Source organism: Convolutriloba macropyga, chromosome 11, assembly GCF_964194025.1.
Source record: "Convolutriloba macropyga chromosome 11, txConMacr16.3, whole genome shotgun sequence".
In the NCBI taxonomy this organism is placed as follows: Eukaryota; Metazoa; Xenacoelomorpha; order Acoela; family Convolutidae; genus Convolutriloba; species Convolutriloba macropyga.
In genome coordinates, this window is record NC_134478.1 from 51147799 (window position 1) to 51168239 (window position 20441).

At 37.2% G+C, this 20441-nt stretch overlaps 1 protein-coding gene across 1 annotated transcript in view; it reads right to left on the reverse strand.

Annotated features, from left to right (window-relative positions):
• The window catches only part of LOC142349162 (uncharacterized), a 65122-nt gene extending 56720 nt beyond the window's left edge, over window positions 1-8402 (reverse strand). The window contains exons 1-2 of the mRNA XM_075400577.1: window positions 8349-8402; window positions 5331-5517 (exon numbers count right to left, since the gene is read on the reverse strand). Coding sequence (XP_075256692.1) covers window positions 5331-5517; window positions 8349-8402 — 241 coding nt within the window. The remainder of the gene's footprint in view (window positions 1-5330; window positions 5518-8348) is intronic.
• Window positions 8403-20441: the final 12039 nt, after the last annotated feature.

Genomic DNA, 20441 nt, shown 5'->3' on the forward strand with positions numbered 1-20441 from the left:
GCAAAATTCCACAAGAGAGATACCTAAGGTTAGGGAAAATTTGGAATAATTCAGAAATAGAAAAAAATTGCCAAAATCGAAAAATCGGGAATAGGAATGTTTTTAAATGAAAATGAGGATCAATTCTGTTTCGGCCCCCCCAAAGTTTTTACGCCCTGCAGTTACAATTTATATTTTATATAGCACATTACTATGCAAAAAATAGCACGTGCGCCTGGAGGGCGTAAAAAACATGAGCCCGCTAAGCTGGGGGGGGGTGCAAAAAAGAATAGATCCGAAAGTGATAACAGATGTAAATATTAGTTGTAAATAGGCTAAATATTATATATCGTAAAAACTTTCGATTGAATTTTTAGAATAGTTCCTAGTATTGTTTTTAATTGTGGTCTCAGACAAATGTTAATACATATTCTAAAAGAAACCAATTTTTCAAATTAAAATTACTTCCGATAATAAAAACAAACGCTTTCGAATTTTACGTTCATCGTCAGGTTTAAAATGTTTCACAAATTGTTAATGGATAAAACAAATAGGTATTTACATTTGTCTGAGACCCAAATTAAAACAATTCTAGGAACTTTTCTAAAAAACTCTCATCAAAAATTTTTTCCTATATACAATATTTAGCCTATTTACAACTCATATTTACATCAGTTATCAATTTCCTTAAAAAACGTTCCTATTCCGGATTTTTTGATTTTGGCAGTGTTTTTGTATCGTTAGGGGTATTCCGATTTTGCCCTTACCCTAAGTAACTCTATGTATACTTATCTAGTCAAAATTATGATTTTATAGTGAGTTCCCTTATTATTTTATCGTGAGTTCCCGCCCCTATATTCATCGCGTTTATATAGTGCCGATGTATAGTGCCGATGTAGCTTGCTGATGTGTAAAGCTTCAATAGTCTACTGTCCTACAGCTTTTCTACTGTCCTACAGGTGTCCAGAATTTTCCATTCAATGTCATTCGTGGCGCCGTCACATTCAACCTGATGTTGACCCACCTGTGAATCCTACTTTTGATGTTCTGTTATCCTTGTGGTAACATGCCGGCTTGTTTGCCCAACATAGATGAATCCGCATCCATTACATTTTATCTCATATTACCATTTTGCGGACGCCTCAATTTCACAAAGTTTCTCACCCTCAGTTTTATTCTCGCTTAACTCACGTACAAGTTTGTCTACGTCTGCAAGAAGGTGCGCCTCATTAAATTTGTCTCTTACAGAATTTGTAGGTCCTTAGGATAGGATGTCAAGTGCAAACTTTGGAAGTTCAAGGCCATCCATTATCACAACATTACTATGGGAGCAATTCCGCAGTGGTTTATCGTGTCTCTCTGACAGTTTATTAAATCTGTTTTCCATTAAATCTATTTTAAATTATTGCGGAGTGATTCCTCATTTCAGGCGTAATGCTGCTAACAACGGATGGCATCAGTTCTGGTCTCACATTGTCCTTAAATTTATTCCATAAACCTACTATCTGTTTCAAATTTTTCCTTGAACACTTTACGGCACCTCCGCACGGTTTATCTCTTGTTTCAGGAGTTTGAATTGAAAACCTTTCACCGCTTGTTTAGAAAAAATTTCAACTTTAGAGGCGCGGAACCTAAAAAAAATCTGGAATTATATCATTTTTAATGGTTTAATTTAAAAACTCAATTCGGTAATTGCAGCTAGTGACCTTTTTTAGGGTTTTTCAAGTAATCAAGATAAAATTTGTAACAGTTTGATTTCTTCAAAAATTCACTGAGCCACATTTTTGGTAGAAGCAACCACATACCTCAAAGAAGCTCAAGGCCAGGGGGCAATGAAGCCCGATTGTTCTGGAGCTCCTCCTCAATCTTTGTCTGTTGCACGATCCTTGCCTTGGTTCTCGCTTTCCTCCGTCTTTTGCCCACGTTCTTGCCTTTTTCTTAAGCAGCCCTCTTAAATTGTATTGATGGCCTAATACTGTCTCCAGGGTCCTAATCTCCAACACAGATTCCTGATGCAGCTGGGAATACTTTCCTGGCTGCGTCTTCCTTTTTCTCTCTGAAATCAGATGCTTAGTTACGCTTAGCGCCAGTACATCAGACTTCAGCAGCTCCTGAAAATTTTTTTGTGCCTATCCGTCGCCAGAAAACAATAGCACTGAGGCAGTCATTCTTCGTTCTAAGAAACGTATCAACTCCGGCACGCTGCAGGGTTGGTAGTTGTTTGACCTGTGACGTGAGATTGTGTTATTTATCAGGTCGTGCCACACTACCAAGTCCTTCCTCTTGCTCAGATGACCCTTCTGAAGGCGATTTCTTGCGTTTTCGGAAATTCTGATGAAGTAGAATCTTCTTGGAGCATAAATTGCTGATCTGTTTTACGAAATGGCTCTAGTTTATCCAGATGACGTTATCGTTTTCGGAATAAATTTTGAAGAACGTCTGAAACGATTATAACTGGTTTTCCTACTTTTAGCGGAAAATGGATTAAAGATTAAGGGATCAAAATGCAATTTTTTCCAAAAGCGTGTCTGCTTCTCGGGGCACATTATATCCGAGAGTTGAGTCGAGGTCGACCCGGAGAAAGTAAGAGTGGTAGAATGAATGAAAGAACCATCATCCCTGAAGGGCGTCAGGGCTTTTCTAGGCCTTGTGGGCAATTATCGGAAATTTATTCCGGGTTTCAGAAAAACAGCAGAACCTCTTTACAGTTTACTGAATGAGTCAAATAAATTTGAATGGAGTACAAAGTGCCAAAATGCGGTAACCAAGTTAGAAAAGAAGCTTTTGGACGCCCCAGTTTCAGGATATTCAAACGATAGGGATCCGTATACATTAACTACGGAAGCTTCGTTGACAGGAATTAGAGCAATTCTTACCCAAAAGCAAGGAACGGAGGATAGAATTATTGCATAAGCTGGAATTATTTGCAATCGTTCATTTTACTCAACATTTTAAAAACTATTTACTTAGTCAGCACTTTTTAATTGTAACGGACCACCGGGCTTTTTTCTGGATCTATAGATTTAAAGTATCGGAAGGTATGGTTGCAAGATGGATAGAGAAACTTGGTCAATTTAAATTTGAAGTAAAGCATAGAGCAGGCAAAAAACCAAACGCTCACTGTCTGTCGCGCATAAACACAGAATATGATGAACAAACAGCTTTGGTAAACGCTTTTGCGATGGGCGCAGACTAAGACAACATCAATTATGGTAATCGAGATTGGCAGTTAGACAAACTGCAGTGAGCAAAACTGCGCGATTCGCAGCAAAAAGACAAATTACTCAAAGAAGTGTACTCCTGGGTACTAAACAAAAAAAAAGATCGAAACCACGGCGAATGAAAAATAGAGCATCAAAGGAGTTATGGAATTTGTGGGTTCAATATACAAATCTTTGTCTCATAGACGGTATTTTGTATCGTAAACATCAAACAGAACCAAACTTTGAGACTGGTTACCAAATGCTTGTCTCATGGAGAGAGTTTTCAACGTGCTTGAATTGTTGCATGACGCTCTTAGGGCAGGTAACTTTGGGATTGAGAAAACATACCAAAGGGCTTGTGAAATGTTTTTTTGGCCGTGCATGAGAAGGGTTGTAGAAAACTGGATAGAAATCTCTTACGTGTGCCTAAAAAGGAAAGGCACTAAGCCGAAACATCGGAATTCACTCACAAAATGGAAACCTATTCATCCATTTTGCAAGTATCTTTTGATATCATGGGTCCGTTTCCCGAGTCTCAGAGAAACAAGTACAATTTGCTTATCGGTGATCAATTCAGTAAGTGGTACGAAGCCGTAGCTTTACCCAATCAAGAGGCAAAAACTTTGTCAAGAGAGTTTGTTGAACACCGGATAGTGAAATTCGGCTGCCCAGTCAACCTACGCAGTGACCAAAGATTGAACTTTATGTCAAAACTGTTTTGTAGTCTTTGCTGTAAACTAAGAATTCAGAGGACATCAACAACGTCCTACGATCCACAAGGAACGCGATGATTCAAAGAACAAATCGGACAATAGAAGAATCTCTGTCCAAATATATAGGACAAAATCAAAATGATTGGACCAAATTTCCACCTTTAGCAATGATGGCCTATCGATCATCAATCCAAAGTGTAAGAAAATACAACCCAGCGTATGTGGTACTGAGTTTTCTACTGTTGCTACCTATCGACTGCATCTATAGCACACCACAGACCGCAATATAACCACAGACCGCAATATATGCAACACCAAGTGACTATGTTTTCACAATGAAACAGAAACTACCGGAAACGCATCAGTTGAGGCGTGATTGTATGGACATCAAACAAGGAAACCGGAAGACCTATTAAGATCGCAGTTGGTTTGGACCGAGCTATAAAGTTGGCGAAGTAGTGTTGGTTTTCAACCCAACGGTTTAAAAAGCTGAAACAAGAAAATTTACTTCTTTCTATAGAGGACTATACATAATAGTTGAAATTTTACAGAAATTGAATTTCAATGTTGAAGATAAAAATAGGAGGAAAGCTATTAAGGTCCATTATGACCACCTGAAAAAAAATAAAACACGAGAAAAGCCATTAATGCCTGAACCCCAGGCGAAACAAAAAACGACAATTAGGGAGCACAAGAACACCAATTTGAACAGCTCAGAGGATGAGAATATAATTGAAATAGAATCAGCTACATACAGTGAAAGAAATTTAAACACAGAAAATCAATCCGAAGCTGAGGATGCTAACAATTCATAAAACGTTAAAAATGACACGTCTGAGAATGAAGCTAAAGAATTAGAGCAAGAAACCTCTGAAGGGCAAGAGAAGGCAAAAAAATGTTGCCGAGGGAGGAGGTGCAATTTCTTCAAATACTACAGAGTTCACTGGGGAAAAAAGCAGCAGAATCAAAAATTCCGAAACCAGAAAAGAAGCCAAAGGAATCTAGTAGTAAAACAAAAAGTACTGAAGAAAAGATTAATAGTGATCCCAATGCACCAAAAATGGCTAAAAGGTCTTGCAACCGATTAAGACCGGTGCCTGAAAAATTAAAGAATTACTTTACTGAGCAAAATGAAGATGAGTACTTTAGCAGTCAGGAGACTGATGATGTTTTTGTTTAAAGAAAATCCAGAAAAAATAGTGGAATCAAAAGGAAAGGCGAGTTCGTCCGGAGCATCGTGGCATGGAGTATCAATATGCTGCTATCTGGATATGATAGCCATTTTTGCTTCTCCATCACCCTATATCAAGTTATACAGTTATGATTTTCACAATAGCGTATCAGCCAAGATCTATTCTCTAGATTACAGTACAAACTGCGATAACAAAATTCGAGTATCGAAAACAAAAGCTGAAGGTATTTTGATATCATCTGCCGGTATCAACTCCGGCACGCTGCAGGGTTGGTAGTTGTTTGACCTGTGACGTGAGATTGTGTAATTTATCAGGTCGTGCCACACTACCAAGTCCTTCCTCTTGCTCAGATGACCCTTCTGAAGGCGATTTCTTGCGTTTTCGGAACTTCTGTTGAAGTAGAATCTTCTTGGAGCATAAATTGCTGGCCTGTTTTACGAAATGGCTCTAGTTTATCCAGATGACGTTATCGTTTTTGGAATAAATTTTGAAGAACATCTGAAGCGATTATAACTGGTTTTCCTACTTTTAGCGGAATATGGATTAAAGATTAAGGGATCAAAATGCAATTTTTTCCAAAAGCGTGTCTGCTTCTCGGGGCACATTATATCTGAGAGTTGAGTCGAGGTCGACCCGGAGAAAGTAAGAGTGGTGGAATGAATGAAAGAACCATCATCCCTGAAGGGCGTCAGGGCTTTTCTAGGCCTTGTGGGCTATTATCGGAAATTTATTCCGGGTTTCAGAAAAACAGCAGAACCTCTTTACAGTTTACTGAATGAGTCAAATAAATTTGAATGGAGTACAAAGTGCCAAAATGCGGTAACCAAGTTAGAAAAGAAGCTTTTGGACGCCCCAGTTTCAGGATATTCAAACAATAGGGACCCGTATACATTAACTACGGAAGCTTCGTTGACAGGATTTAGAGCAATTCTTACCCAAAAACAAGGAACGGAGGATAGAATTATTGCACATGCTAGCAAAACTCGGATTAAGGTCAGCAAAAGTATTCAGCCATTAAGCGGGAATTATTTGCAATCGTTCATTTTACTCAACATTTTAAAAACTATTTACTTAGTCAGCACTTTTTAATTGTAACGGACCACCGGGCTTTTTTCTGGATCTATAGATTTAAAGTATCGGAAGGTATGGTTGCAAGATGGATAGAGAAACTTGGTCAATTTAAATTTGAAGTAAAGCATAGAGCAGGCAAAAAACCAAACGCTCACTGTCTGTCGCGCATAAACACAGAATATGATGAACAAACAGCTTTGGTAAACGCTTTTGCGATGGGCGCAGACTAAGACAACATCAATTATGGTAATCGAGATTGGCAGTTAGACAAACTGCAGTGAGCAAAACTGCGCGATTCGCAGCAAAAAGACAAATTACTCAAAGAAGTATACTCCTGGGTACTAAACAAAAAAAGATCGGAACCACGGCGAATGAAAAATAGAGCATCAAAGGAGTTATGGAATTAGTGGGTACAATATACAAATCTTTGTCTCATAGACGGTATTTTGTATCGTATACATCAAACAGAACCAAACTTTGAGACTGGTTAGCAAATGCTTGTCCCATGGAGAGAGTTTTCAACGTGCTTGAATTGTTGCATGACGCTCCTAGGGCAGGTAGCTTTGGGATTGAGAAAACATACCAAAGGGCTTGTGAAATGTTTTTTGGGCCGTGCATGAGAAGGGTTGTAGAAAACTGGAGAGAAATCTCTTACGTGTGCCTAAAAAGGAAAGGCACTAAGCCAAAACATCGGAATTCACTCACAAAATGGAAACCTATTCATCCATTTTGCAAGTATCTTTTGATATCATGGGTCCGCTTCCCGAGTCTCAGAGAAACAAGTACAATTTGCTTATCGGTGATCAATTCAGTAAGTGGTACGAAGCCGTAGCTTTACCCAATCAAGAGGCAAAAACTTTGTCAAGAGCCTTTGTTGAACACCGGATAGTGAAATTCGGCTGCCCAGTCAACCTACGCAGTGACCAAAGGTTGAACTTTATGTCAAAACTGTTTTGTAGTCTTTGCTGTAAACTAAGAATTCAGAGGACATCAACAACATCCTACGATCCACAAGGAACGCGATGATTCAAAGAACAAATCGGACAATAGAAGAATCTCTCTCCAAATATATAGGACAAAATCAAAATGATTGGACCAAATTTCCACCTTTAGCAATGATGGCCTATCGATCATCAATCCAAAGTGTAAGAAAATACAACCCAGCGCATGTGGTACTACTGTTTTCTACTGAGATTTCTGCTGTTGCTACCTATAGACTGCATCTATAGCACACTACAGACCGCAATATAACCACAGACCGCAATATATGCAACACCAAGTGACTATGTTTTCACAATGAAACAGAAACTACCGGAAACGCATCAGTTGATGCGTGATTGTATGGACGTCAAACAAGGAAACCGGAAGATCTATTAAGATCGCAGTAGGTTTGGACCGAGCTATAAAGTTGGCGAAGTAGTGTTGGTTTTCAACCCAACGGTTTAAAAAGCTGAAACAAGAAAATTTACTTCTTTCTATAGAGGACTATACATAATAGTTACAATTTTACAGAATTTGAATTTCAATGTTGAAGATAAAAATAGGAGGAAAGCTATTAAGGTCCATTATGACCACCTGAAAAAATATAAAACACGAGAAAAGCCATTAATGCCTGAACCGCAGGCGAAACAAAAAACAACAATTAGGGAGCACAAAAACACCAATTTGAACAGCTCAGAGAATGAGAATATAATTGAAATAGAATCAGCTACATACAGTGAAAGAAATTTAAACACAGAAAATCAATCCGAAGCTGAGGATGCTAACAGTTCACTAAACGTTAAAAATGACACGTCTGAGAATGAAGCTAAAGAATTAGAGCAAGAAACCTCTGAAGGGCAAGAGAAGGCAAAAAAATGTTGCCGAGGGAGGAGGTGCAGTTTCTTCAAATACTACAGAGTTCACTGGGAAAAAAAGCAGCAGAATCAAAAATTCCGAAACCAGAAAAGAAGCCAAAGGAATCTAGTAGTAAAACAAAAAGTACTGAAGAAAAGATTAATAGTGATCCCAAGGCGTCAAAAATGGCTAAAAGGTCTTGCAACCGATTAAGACCGGTGCCTGAGAAATTAAAGAATTACTTTACTGAGCAAAATGAAGATGAGTACTTTAGCAGTCAGGAGACTGATGATGTTTTTGTTTAAAGAAAATCCAGAAAAAATAGTGGAATCAAAAAGAAAGGCGAGTTCGACCGGAGCATCGTGGTATGGAGTATCAATATGCTGGTATCTGGATATGATAGCCATTTTTGCTTCTCCATCACCCTATATCAAGTTATACAGTTATGATTTTTACAATAGCGTATCAGCCAAGATCTATTCTCTAGATTACAGTACAAATTGTGATAACAAAATTCGAGTATCGAAAACAAAAGCTGAAGGTTCAGCATCAGATAAAACTAAATTTTTGCATGTTTTGAAGCGGCATATACGGTGTCGGAACTTAAAATCAACGTATATGGCGATAACGTTTTTTTCACAGAGAATTCAAGACTACTAAAATCAATATACCCTTTAAATGAGGGAGTTTGAAGGAACATTTGGCAGAACAAAAATTTTGCCATACCAGGTTTTGGAGACAGGACCTGTAAATTCAACAGGTCGGTAACTGAAACAATTTTGCGACAAGCCAGCGAAACCACTTACGTCAAAAAGCATAGTCAAAGGTTCATGGCAAAAAATGGGCGCGAAGGAGCTATGTATGCAGAGCCTGTAGAGTTTGTTTCACTTACAGGAGAAAAACTTATTGGAAAAGTGGTAATCAATGCAAAAATGTTCGTCGGAACAATTTTCTGGGATGCTGCTACAAAGAAACCTATTAAATTTTAAGGATCCCCAAAATTTCTTGAAAACTGTTTTCATCAAAACCACATATTTTGAAGACGACTTTGTAAACTCTTTTTTGAAAATCAAAGTGAGCAAATATGTCAAACGATCAAACACTTCAATAAAGAGGACCCTGCAAAAATTTTTGGTAACAACAAGACCACCTCTATCACTGGAAAAATTTTACACAAAAACAAATATGAATATTTTGCATTAGAAATCTTAGAGGAAAAAAGAATTAGTTTGTGCGGACAGCAGGTGAAAACAACCGGAGTTTCAGGTGTTTTTCACTCCGACGAAAGTTCAGAACTGAAAACTGGTAATCTGATAATAACCATGGAAATGTTTCTTTCAAGCGTTTTTGACTCCTTTAATTTCGAACTTCGCAAAGGATGAGAAAGTTTTTTATAAAAAATAGAACACTCTAGTGCGAGATTCAACAACTGAAGATTCAGACAATGATTGAGATATCAAAAAACTTTTTTAGTCTATCAGTAACGCTCTTCGAGAAAGGAACTCACGTCAAAAGAGCAGGATCTGTGTTATATGATCATGAAGGTGCCATGTTGGTATCAACAACAACAAAACTTCGTTTTTAAACAAAAGAAGTTCCTGTGTTAGTAGAGGGTCAGAATGTTTCTTCTATTAGATGTAAATACCCTATTGCAAAAATTTTAGATCATAATTATACAATCGCTGCATGCAACCCGCCGTACCCAAATGTTGTCAAACTAGAAGAAGGCAGTTTTCAACAATATGGAGAAACGCTGAAAAAAATCAATCGTGAGATATATCAGTGATCGATGAATAGTGACTTTAATGTAAGTGATGAAAACATTAGACGTAAACAGAGTCAAATTGTTCGAACAATTCGCCATAATAGTAAAAGAATTGTCAGTCGGGAAGCATTCCGAGATTCGGATGGAAATAAAAGTCATGAAAATTTTTTTCACTGGAACAACCAGTTCCAACAAAAATTTTTTGTAAGAAATGAAATAACAATTTTTCGAAATTTAAGAACCGAAAGCTTATACATTTGGTTAAAAGCGAAGGATATTGCTGTGTGAGTCTTAACGTTCTACCTCATTTTTCAATTTGTGAAAAATTTTCCTATATTGTTCATCTACTTAGGATTAGTTATTACTGGAGCGACTCGGTAACTTTGGTAACAACTATTGAGGAATCTTTACCCCATAACTGGAACACGTACGTATAATCAATTACTCAAATTAATGAATGATTGAAGAAAAAGAGTCTGTTGTTTAAAGAACAGAAAAAAGAAAGAAAAAGAAAAAAAAATGTCTTCAGTTCAAGACCAAAAAAATGAAGAAACGTCTCGAGTTCGAGACCAAAAAAATTGTCTTGAGTTCAAGATCAAAAAAAGAAGAAAGGGCAACGTCTCGAGTTTGAGACCAAAAAATTGTCTTGAGTTCAAAACCAAAAAAATTGTGTTGACTTCGAGACCAGAAAAATGTCTCGAGTTCAAGACCAGAAAAAGAAAGGAAAAAATGGAAAAATCTTGACTTCAAGGTTGAAAATATCGAGAAACTTTAGGAGCAAAAAGGGTTTTTATCCAATATAGTGGTAACGAGATTCCACAGATTGGTGGATATGTGTACTAAATGCCAGAAATGTCAAAAATTATTTTCGAGGTTCCCCGGGAGTTTATCGAGTAGAATCATGTCTGTCGTGGACTCGGAAAGTATCTACGCTAGAACATCTGGCGCCAGCCAATATTCGGTCGCGTTCTCTGCAGACCGAAGTGGAACTGCAAAACCAGTGCTGACAGTTAGAAAAATGTAAGAATACTGACTCTTCACTTCAAAAATACCTTGTCGATCTGCGACAGGAACTAGATAACTGTTGCAACAAGGCCAAAGAGGAAACATAAGAAGTTTTGGGCAAATGGAGCGACGAGTGTGAGGCGTTACGAGAATAATTTAAAGGCAGCAGCTGAAGAGGAGCAATCCATTGAGGTATTGAAGCAAGAGTTGGCCGATTTGAAAGACAAAGCTGCAAAGAAGGGCAAAGCCGTCGATTATATGGAGAAAATGAAAGACCAATTGAGGTCAGAGCATGAGCAGTGGGAACACTACAACCAGTATTTGGCCAACGAATGCCGAAAAAAAGATTCTGTCATTGATCGACAAAAGAGTACTCTTAGAAACGAAAAAGCCAAAACAAAAGCCACGGAGAAATGTTTATCCGTGGTTCGGAAAAAAACACTATGAACCGGCCTGCAACGCTATACGAGATTTTGTTGGTAAAAATTTCTAAAGAATCAAAAGATCAGATCAAGAAACACTACCACAAAATGAGCCTGTTGACGCACCCTGATGCTGGTGAGACAAAGAATTCTTCAAGACCATCAACCAGGCATATCAAATTCTGAAAAATGATGCGGCACGGGAAGCGGACAACATATTTGGAATTGACGAGGCAGAAACAATTATGAACAACCAAAACTGATAGTTAAACTGTCCATATGAATCTACATAATTTTTGCATAGTAAGCCGTTCATATAATATGATCAGTGAGTGAAGATATTGTTTAATTTTGAGTAGTGCACTCTATTCTTGTTAAGAGGGGGGAGTGTGAGTGTCCATATATATAAAAAAGATGTACTAAACAACTTGGGTTCCAAGGATAAGGATTTAGTTTAAAAATTGATTTATTACCTGATTTATGGCTGACACAAGGTTGATAGGTGTCAGAAAAGAAAATAGACCTTTGATTAGACCAGATCATCAAAACTGACATATTTTTGTGGACTTGGTTTATTCAACACGATGATAGACCCGATATTGGGTACCGACCAAAGCGAGGATTAAATTCATTCATTGAACACCAGCTTACCATCAGAGCTAACCACTTTATTGAATCTTAATCTATTCAAACCAACTTTTTTCAAGTTAATCTACTTAACAATTTAACTTCTAGTTTGCCTTTTAAACAAGTACCACGCTCAATTAGCCAAAGACATAGAGTATTGTGCACGGGCGGTTACTATACCGGGAACCGATGTAACTTTCCCTAAAACTGTTTTTTGCTTGAATATGGGAGACTATTTACATCGCAATGAAGCGAACTTGCAGTTAAAATATGCACCATCTCGGTAAATCTATAAAATTCATATTCGCTAACACACTAAAACCATGAAAACTTTGCAAAGTATCTTGCAGTTAGCCCTTCTTTAGGCCTTGTTTTCAAAACATTTGACAAAGTACAAAATGTAAAAGAAACCAATTTGTCAAATTAAAATCACTTCCGATAATTAAAACAAACGTTTTCGAACTTTACATTCATTGTCAGGTTAAAACTGTTTCACAAATTGTTAAATGATAAAATGAACATGTATTTACATTTGTTTGAGACCACAATTAAAACAATTCTAAGAACTATTCTAAAAAATTCAATCAAAAATTTTTTCCTATATAAATATTTAGTCTATTTACAACTCATATTTACATCTGTTATCAATTTCTTTAAAAATCATTCCTATTCCGGATTTTTCGATTTTGGCCATGTTTTTGTATTTTTAGGGGTATTCCGAATTACCCTAACCCTTAGTATTGTTGCCCTATGTATCCTTATCTTGTCAAAATTATGATTCGAACTTTATATTTTATCTGAAATTATATTTTAGCGATAAATACATATTCATTTAATCTTTTTACAATTAGTGAAACAATTTTAACCTGACGATGAACGTAAAGTTCGAAAAAGCTCGTTTTAAATATCGCAAGTAAATTTAATTGGACAAATTCATTTCATTTACATTATTTAACTAAATTAAATAAAGTCTTTGACTTGAAACTTTTTCAGCTTTCGCCTGAGAAGTGAAGTGCTTTAGAAACCCCAACCAAAATTGTATCAGCATAAAGTGCTCGTATATTATAAACGTTTGTTTTAAGTATCAGAATTAGTTGTATTTGACAAATTAGTATCTTCTACAGTTATCAGTAGCTTCTAAAAACGATAAAAGATATAAAAGTTTCCAGCATTTAACATTTTTTCTAATAAATTAGACAAGAGCTTGCACCTCAAATACGTGTCAAAATCATAGCTCAGGATGTTAACAAAAACTAAAGAAGTCAAAATAAAGCAACTAGGTGTCTCTCAACCCTATCCAAGTAGTAGTGAAAATTGGGGTGGTCTACCGCACAGAAAAAGGATCCCTTCATTCTAAAGCCTCGAACATCAGTCTATATTCCTTATGCACGATATTTTTCTTCTTTTAGTGCCTTAATCATTGTGCCAAAGGGACTTCAGATCTACTTTTTTTCGGAGATTATTATACCATTATGTTTCAAGGTTAATCCGCACATTGATTTCATTGATGATCATCATTTACTGATTTATCTTTATGTTTGACATATACCAAACTGAATAGGTTGCTTACTGTCCATTTCGCTTCTGTTTTGTGTGCTTTTAATAGCTATCACGCGTCTTGTGTGTGCTTTGAATTATTGAACCCGTAGCACTAAAGTGTATCAAAGAATTGCTTTTATTGTATGCCCTGAGCTATTTGTTATCAAATTTTTTGGTTAAAAATTTATTTCATTTTCAAGGTACGTTTCAATTTTGCCCCACCACTCAAAATTTACTAATCTGACAGCCGTTTGTCAGGCTGTATTTGGTAACTTTGATAACTTTCTAGTCTTTCAGGGGTGATTGGTTTTGTTAATAATAAATTGAAGAAATATTATAAGATTTCTCCAAAATTTTGAATAAATTCACAAGGTATTACATTTAAGTTATATACATAGGATTTACATAGTTAGAGTTTTAATAATTTTCTTCGTTTGAGGGAAGAACTATAACGTCTGCATCATCAGGGGTTTTCTGCATCAACTTTGGGAATTTTCCGAGGCTGAGGTCGAACGGATGCGGTTGGTTTTTCTCTCTTAACTGCTCTCTCTCTCTCTCTCTTTGAGTTCTTGTAATCTCTGTTAAATCGCAGTAGAGCTGCCATTTCTCTCAACCCCATGGACACATAGCGCAGCTCCCACATAAAACCTTTTCTGTCAAATCTCTTTATATGGAAGAACACGCTGAGCAACATGACCTCGGGGTCGAAGTACTTCATCGACAATCGGAAGTACGTATTGTCGTTATCTAAACAGAGAAACATTCATTAGATCAATTTCTATCTTTAGCAATAGACTCCTAAGGTTAAGAGTTTTATATTACGCGTCAATTTTGCTCTGATAAAGTTTAACTACTGAATAAACTTGATCATTTGAAGAATTAAATTACCTCTGAGGTCCCTGATGACTTCACAGCTTTTAGAGTCCAACCGCATCCGCTCACAAGCCTCCTGATGAAATACAAGTCTGCCTTCTGGGTGTATTTTCCCGTCGATGATGACGCGCAGAAAGTCCACCTCCATCAATATGCTGTCCAACATTGGTTGGAATTGATGTTCGGGTATGCTTATCGTCTGGTAGACAGATTTTTCGTTATTGGAGAAGTTGTAGAGCAAAATTTCAATTTTTGAACCCTCCGATTCAGCTTCTCGCCACACCTTTACTAGGCGGGTTGATGTTCTTTATTCAAATTGATAACTAGGAGAAGTCATCTCGCTGAGTACAGTATTTGTTCTTTATTTTAGTGTAGGTCAAATCAAATTCGGAGGAGTGATTTTGTGGTGAAATTGAGGGCTTTTTTTAGTGTTTATCGGTGCATAACTCAAAAATATTTAAACAGGTTGAGATTATTTTTAACTAATTTTAACATAGAGGAACCTGGGAATCAGCTGAAAATGGGGCGTGTATAGCCTTTTGAAGTCATTTTTATTAGAAACTGTGTGAACAAATTCAATTGAATACCCTGAAAATGGCCTCATATGGTACGACCTATGCCCTACTGATTAAGTTTTGTATCAAGCATTTTTGGTTGGATTAGATAATTGGGCTCCTAAGTTTTTGGGCTCCTAAGATTGATTTTTATAAATCTAATTCTTGACAAATAGTTGGTAACACTCCCTATTTTCTTTCATCTTCTAACACAGATTAAATTTTATTGCAATTGCTTTGAACTTACCACTTAGGTAAACTGTTACTATATACTTTCATAGTAACTATTGAAAAGATTTGACTTGATAGGATATCGGGGTTGCTAAAGATCGAAAGGAATATTCAGTCGAAATCTCTTGGGAACTTTATGCCGGGTTTTTCTGAAGAACTGTGCTCTCGTTTTTTTTCTACTTATGCTTCCAATATTTTTCGATGATAATTCGAGTATCAGGTCAAAATTTTGAAAAGAATTTTATGCCAGGCTATTGTGAAGAGCAACGCTCTTCCTGTTGTTTTTTGTATCCGCTCATTGATATTTATATCATGGATAAGAGCGGAATGATTTTTCGCACCGATAATATCAATATAAAGCGAAAGCTGCGCAATTTCTCTATATGATGTTTTCAAATAGAAGGCATCGTCTTTTAAAGATTTAAATGTTCCATGCATTATTCTGATTCTGGAATATTATTAAACCTGGGTAGATTACGAACTTGTTAGTCCATTAACAAGATTATGCAGAGTGTCAAAGTTTATCCTCACCCGGAGGGTCTGTCTATTGTCACTTTTTACGGGACGCTAGTATTTAAGACAGATCATCTAATGCATAGGATATAATGTTATTTTTTAGATTATTAAATATAATTATTAATAAGCTATGAAATCTGACTTTAGCTAAGTATAGTAAATTTCAGCAATTACATTCATCAAATTCGATCATTTTACGAGTATCAAATCACAACTTTGAAAAGAATAATATGTCAGGCTACTGTGAAGAGCAGCGCTCATCTTGTTTTTTTTGTATCCGCTCATTGATATTTAGACCATGGATGTGAGCGAAATAATTTTTCGCATAGTTTAGGGCAAAAAAGCTGAAGCGAAAAGCTGCGGAGAGCTGCGCTCTACAGAATTTGGTATAAAATAATTCTTTTAATTACAAATGCATATTGTTTAAAAACATTGCTGTTTTATTTTGTTTATAAAACAATATAAAACAGCAGTAACTATATCTCCGTATAACTCTGTATGAACAACAGTAACTATATCTCTGTATAACTCTGTAAATATATTGTTTAAAAAACTTCTAGAGATGCAAAAATAGCTGCTTGACGAATTATTCGATTCTCATCAAAATCTCATTAGCATGCATCCAAGTTTCTTGTTGCTTTGCAGCTTCTTGCGTCACTAGAATACTTTAAACCTCCTTCTGGCTTTTGTCAGATCTGGCTGCCTCACGTCGATGGGGCCAGGCTGAAGTCAGGTGAAAGATAGTCGAAAAAACAGTCTACGAAACCTAAGGTTTTTAAGACTGTTTTTCCCACTATCCTCCACGTGAAGTATTTTCAAATCAAAGATGCCTGTATTCCCGGTTTTATTTAAACTGGTGCCTCGCATCTTTGCTGGTTTGTTCCTGAGAACAACACCAGATTGCCTAGCCTTTATAAGAAGGCGAGAAAACCTAAACTAATATTTGGTATAGGAATCATGTTCAAATGCAATTTCTGCAGTCAGGACTTCGCTAAACGAAAGGAACTCGTGTTGCATGAGCATCAAAAGCATGTTGAACTCCCAAATCAGAACTTTGTTTGCGGACATTGCTCGATCACTTTTACGCTCGCGAAAAACTTGGTTGGGCATTTGAAAAATGTCCATAAATTTGCGCGTTCTGTTAGATGCAATTCGTGTCAAACAATTTTCGAACATGAGCAAGCGTTGCGAAAACATTGGGCAGACAAGCATTCTCTGGTGGGCTCAGTTATTTGAACTGATTCATCCAATTTCTCTCAAGAAGATCGTTTTATTTTGGAACATGAGAGAAAGTCAGTTCGCGATCACTTCCAATCAATCCGACTCAAAATAAAAGACGGTTCAATTTTTGACCCCTTTGATTATCTCGTGCTCCAGGAACGAAAAATTACAGATTTTATCACGTTGAAGCTTCAGGATTTGGTGACTGCGAAGTTCGGAATCTGTATAGAGGTGAAGTTCACCAAGCCTATAACTGATGATAGTAATCTTTGTTTCTTTCACAGTCCAATGGAGAGCCTCTCAACATCATTGACTGCTGAATAGTATTTCGGTCATATTGACAAATTATTGACTAAAATAAACGTGTTCTGTACTGCAGGAAGTGGGTGGGTGATAGAGAAGTTAAATGTTGTCGAATTGAAGATTTCAAAATTTTCCCCTCTTCGTGCGGGTTCCTATATTGCAACGCCTCCTGAACTTGAAACACAACGCAATACAGTCTCGAATATCAGATTGTCTTTCATTTACTCTGTTTTAGCCGCGCTCTTCCCCGTTAGGCAAAACCAAGAGAGAACGCAAAGATACCGCCATGAACAGTCTCCACTATAACCCGCAAAAAATGCCAGTGGCGTTAGCTGATATACCGGTTTTCAAGAAAAACAGTCACATGAAAATAAACGAGTTCGCTTACGAGTGTAGCAAAGTGTATTCGGCTTATATCAGGAAAAATAAAAATTCTGCGAAGCGAATCAAATTATTGTTGCTCTCAGATGAAAATAATTGGCACTATTGTTTGATAAAGGACTTGGATTGAGTTCTAAAGGTTTTACTTCACTCGGCCGCCACTGCTAGCTTGAAAAATAACGTTCAAAAATTCTGCGAGCGTTGTCTGTTGCTCGAGAAAAGTTCAAGCTTCACAAATCGCTTTGCGAGCACCATCAGCCACAAGTTATTGAGATGCCGCAACAGGGTTCTACCGTAAATTTTAAAAACTGGCAGAAGACCTTCAAATGCCTGTTTGTGGTGTATGCTGACATAGAGGCTCTTGATGTCGGAACGGAAGATTTCGAATTGGCTGAAGAGTTGCTCGAAACTGGATTGAAAAAAGAAGGAGCATCTAGCTTTGTTACTGAGAATCAGTATCCTTGTAGCTATGGAGCTGTTCTTGTAAACAACAAAAGATCAAGTGTGAAGATGGAAAAATTTTACCGAGGCGAAGATTGTATTGCTGTTCTTATGCAAACTTTACAAAAATGGCTAAGATGGAAAGACAAAGAGCGTCAACGCTACGGATTCTTAAAGATGTCCAGTTTTGACAAAAGGGAACAATTAAAAAATTGGTTTGGACCCTGCTGCATATGTCAAAAAATCGTCGAGTCTGATCATGAGAAAGTAGTCCATCACTGTCATCTCACGGGCACTGTATTTGGCGTTGCTCACAGTAGTTGCAATTTGTTGGTTACGGTTGGTAGTTTACTTCCTGTTTTCTTTCATAACTTGTCTCGTTATGATGCTCATCAAATTATAAAGTACATAAAGCTGGAAGAAAACGAGACTCTCTTAGCTATATCTAGGACAGAAGAGACGTTTATTTCAATCTCAGTTCAGGTTCCAATTAGAAGTTACATAAACAAATGTCGTGTCGAGAAACTTGTATGCAATAAATTGCACTTTCTGGACAAATTTAATTTTACGGCCTCGAGCCTTGATTCACTGGCACAAAACTTTGCAAGATGCCGATTTGAAATTACTCCGATTCCACTTTAAACAATTTTGTGATTCAGATTTCAAGAAAATAAGAGCAAAAGGAATTTTTCCCTATTCTAATTTAGACTCGTTTCGTAAGTTTCAACTTGGCTTTTCTGCCTACGGGGACCATTGGAAAAACACTCTAACCGGTAGAATTGATGTTACCCAAGAAATGTATACACGAGCTGTTGATATGTATCATCTCTTCGGTGGTAAAAATTTTGGAGATCACCACGATGCTTATCTGCAGACAGATGTGTTCTTGCTGGCAGATGTGTTCGAATTTTTCCGCTCGGTGTACATAAGAGTTTATCGTTTGGATCCTGCTTATTTTTATAGTGCTCCTAATCTAAGCTGGGATGCAATGCTGGTAACAACTGATGTTGAGTTAGGGCTTCTGTCCGACGTTGAAAAGCTGCTTTTCTGCAAAAAAGCTATGGTCTCAGTGGCGTGGGAGCGCTGAGAAAATTTCGAGCGAATAACAAATATCTTCAGAATTTCGATAGGAACAAAAAATCCGTTTTTCGCGCTGTTTTTGATGTTACCTCACTCTATGGTGGCATCATGATGAAAAAGCTTCCAAAGGATGGCTACAAGTGGAGCGAGTTTTCAAACATCGATGAGCTAATTGGAAACTACAGGTCAAAAACCGACTTTGGCCACTTCGTTGAAATTGATCTGCAATATCCGCGAGAAGTTCACAACGACCACTCTGATTTTCCCTTGGATCACGAAAAGCATTTTATCAAAGACGATTGGTTGTCTGCGTTCAGCAAAAACTCAGCGGTTAACAGATATGTTGTTCCAAAATTGGTCAAAACTTTGTTTGATAAGCCGAATTATATATGTCACATTGAAAACTTGCTATTTTACATCGATCAAGGTTTGAAAGTTGGAATATCCGCGAGAAGTTGGAAGTACAGGTCAAAAACCGACTTTGGCCACTTCGTTGAAACTGATCTGGAATATCCGCGAGAAGTTCATAACGACCACTCTGATTTTCCCTTGGATCACGAAAAGCATGTTATCAAAGACGATTGGTTGTCTGCTTACAGCAAAAACTCAGCGGTTAACAGATTGTCTGCGTCCCTATATCGAAAAAAATACGGTTATGCGTAAGCAAGTTTCAACAACGTTCGAAAAAAATTTATAAACTGATGTCGAACGCTTCCTTTGGCAAAACAATGGAAAATTGGAATACGAAACAGAAAAAATATTCTGAAGAGGCGAAATCCAAACTCCAAACTTACGTCGAGGCCGAGTTTCAAGTCATTTCAAATTATAAGCGAAAATTTGTGTTCCGTTCATTTTTCCGTACCGAACATTAGATGAGACAAACCAACTCCCCTCGGAGCAGCCATCTTGGACCTTTCAAAACTTGCTCTGTACCATTTTCATTATAACTAAATGAGACCGAGGTACCGGAAACGGATTTGTGTCACTTACAAAGACACTGACTCCTCGCTTCTGTACAGAGTTGAAACCGAAGACTTGTATGAAGACATGTACGAATTTCAACATTTGTTGAATCTCAGCGATTACCCAACTTCTCGTCCTCTGTTCGACGCGAGAAAACAAAGTGCCTCTGACAATGACTGACGAGTTGAATGGTTAAGTTTTGGAAGAGAGTGTAATTCTTCGATCTAAGATGTACAGCATCAAGTTTAAAAGTGGATTAACACAGAGTGCCAAAGGCGTGCAAAAACTTGTTAAAAAGACTCTGCATCATGACAAGTTTCTTGAGTGTCTTCTGACCGGAGTTAGCAGTCGAGCACCAATGACGAGATTTCATTCAGCAAACCATCAAAAAAGGTGACAACAACAAACAAAACGGCTCTAAGTTGTTTTGATGACAAAAGATTTATACTGGATAACGGTGTTGACACTTTACTTTGTGGCCACTACAATCTCAATCAAACTCCAACAGTAACCTTCGAATCGGAT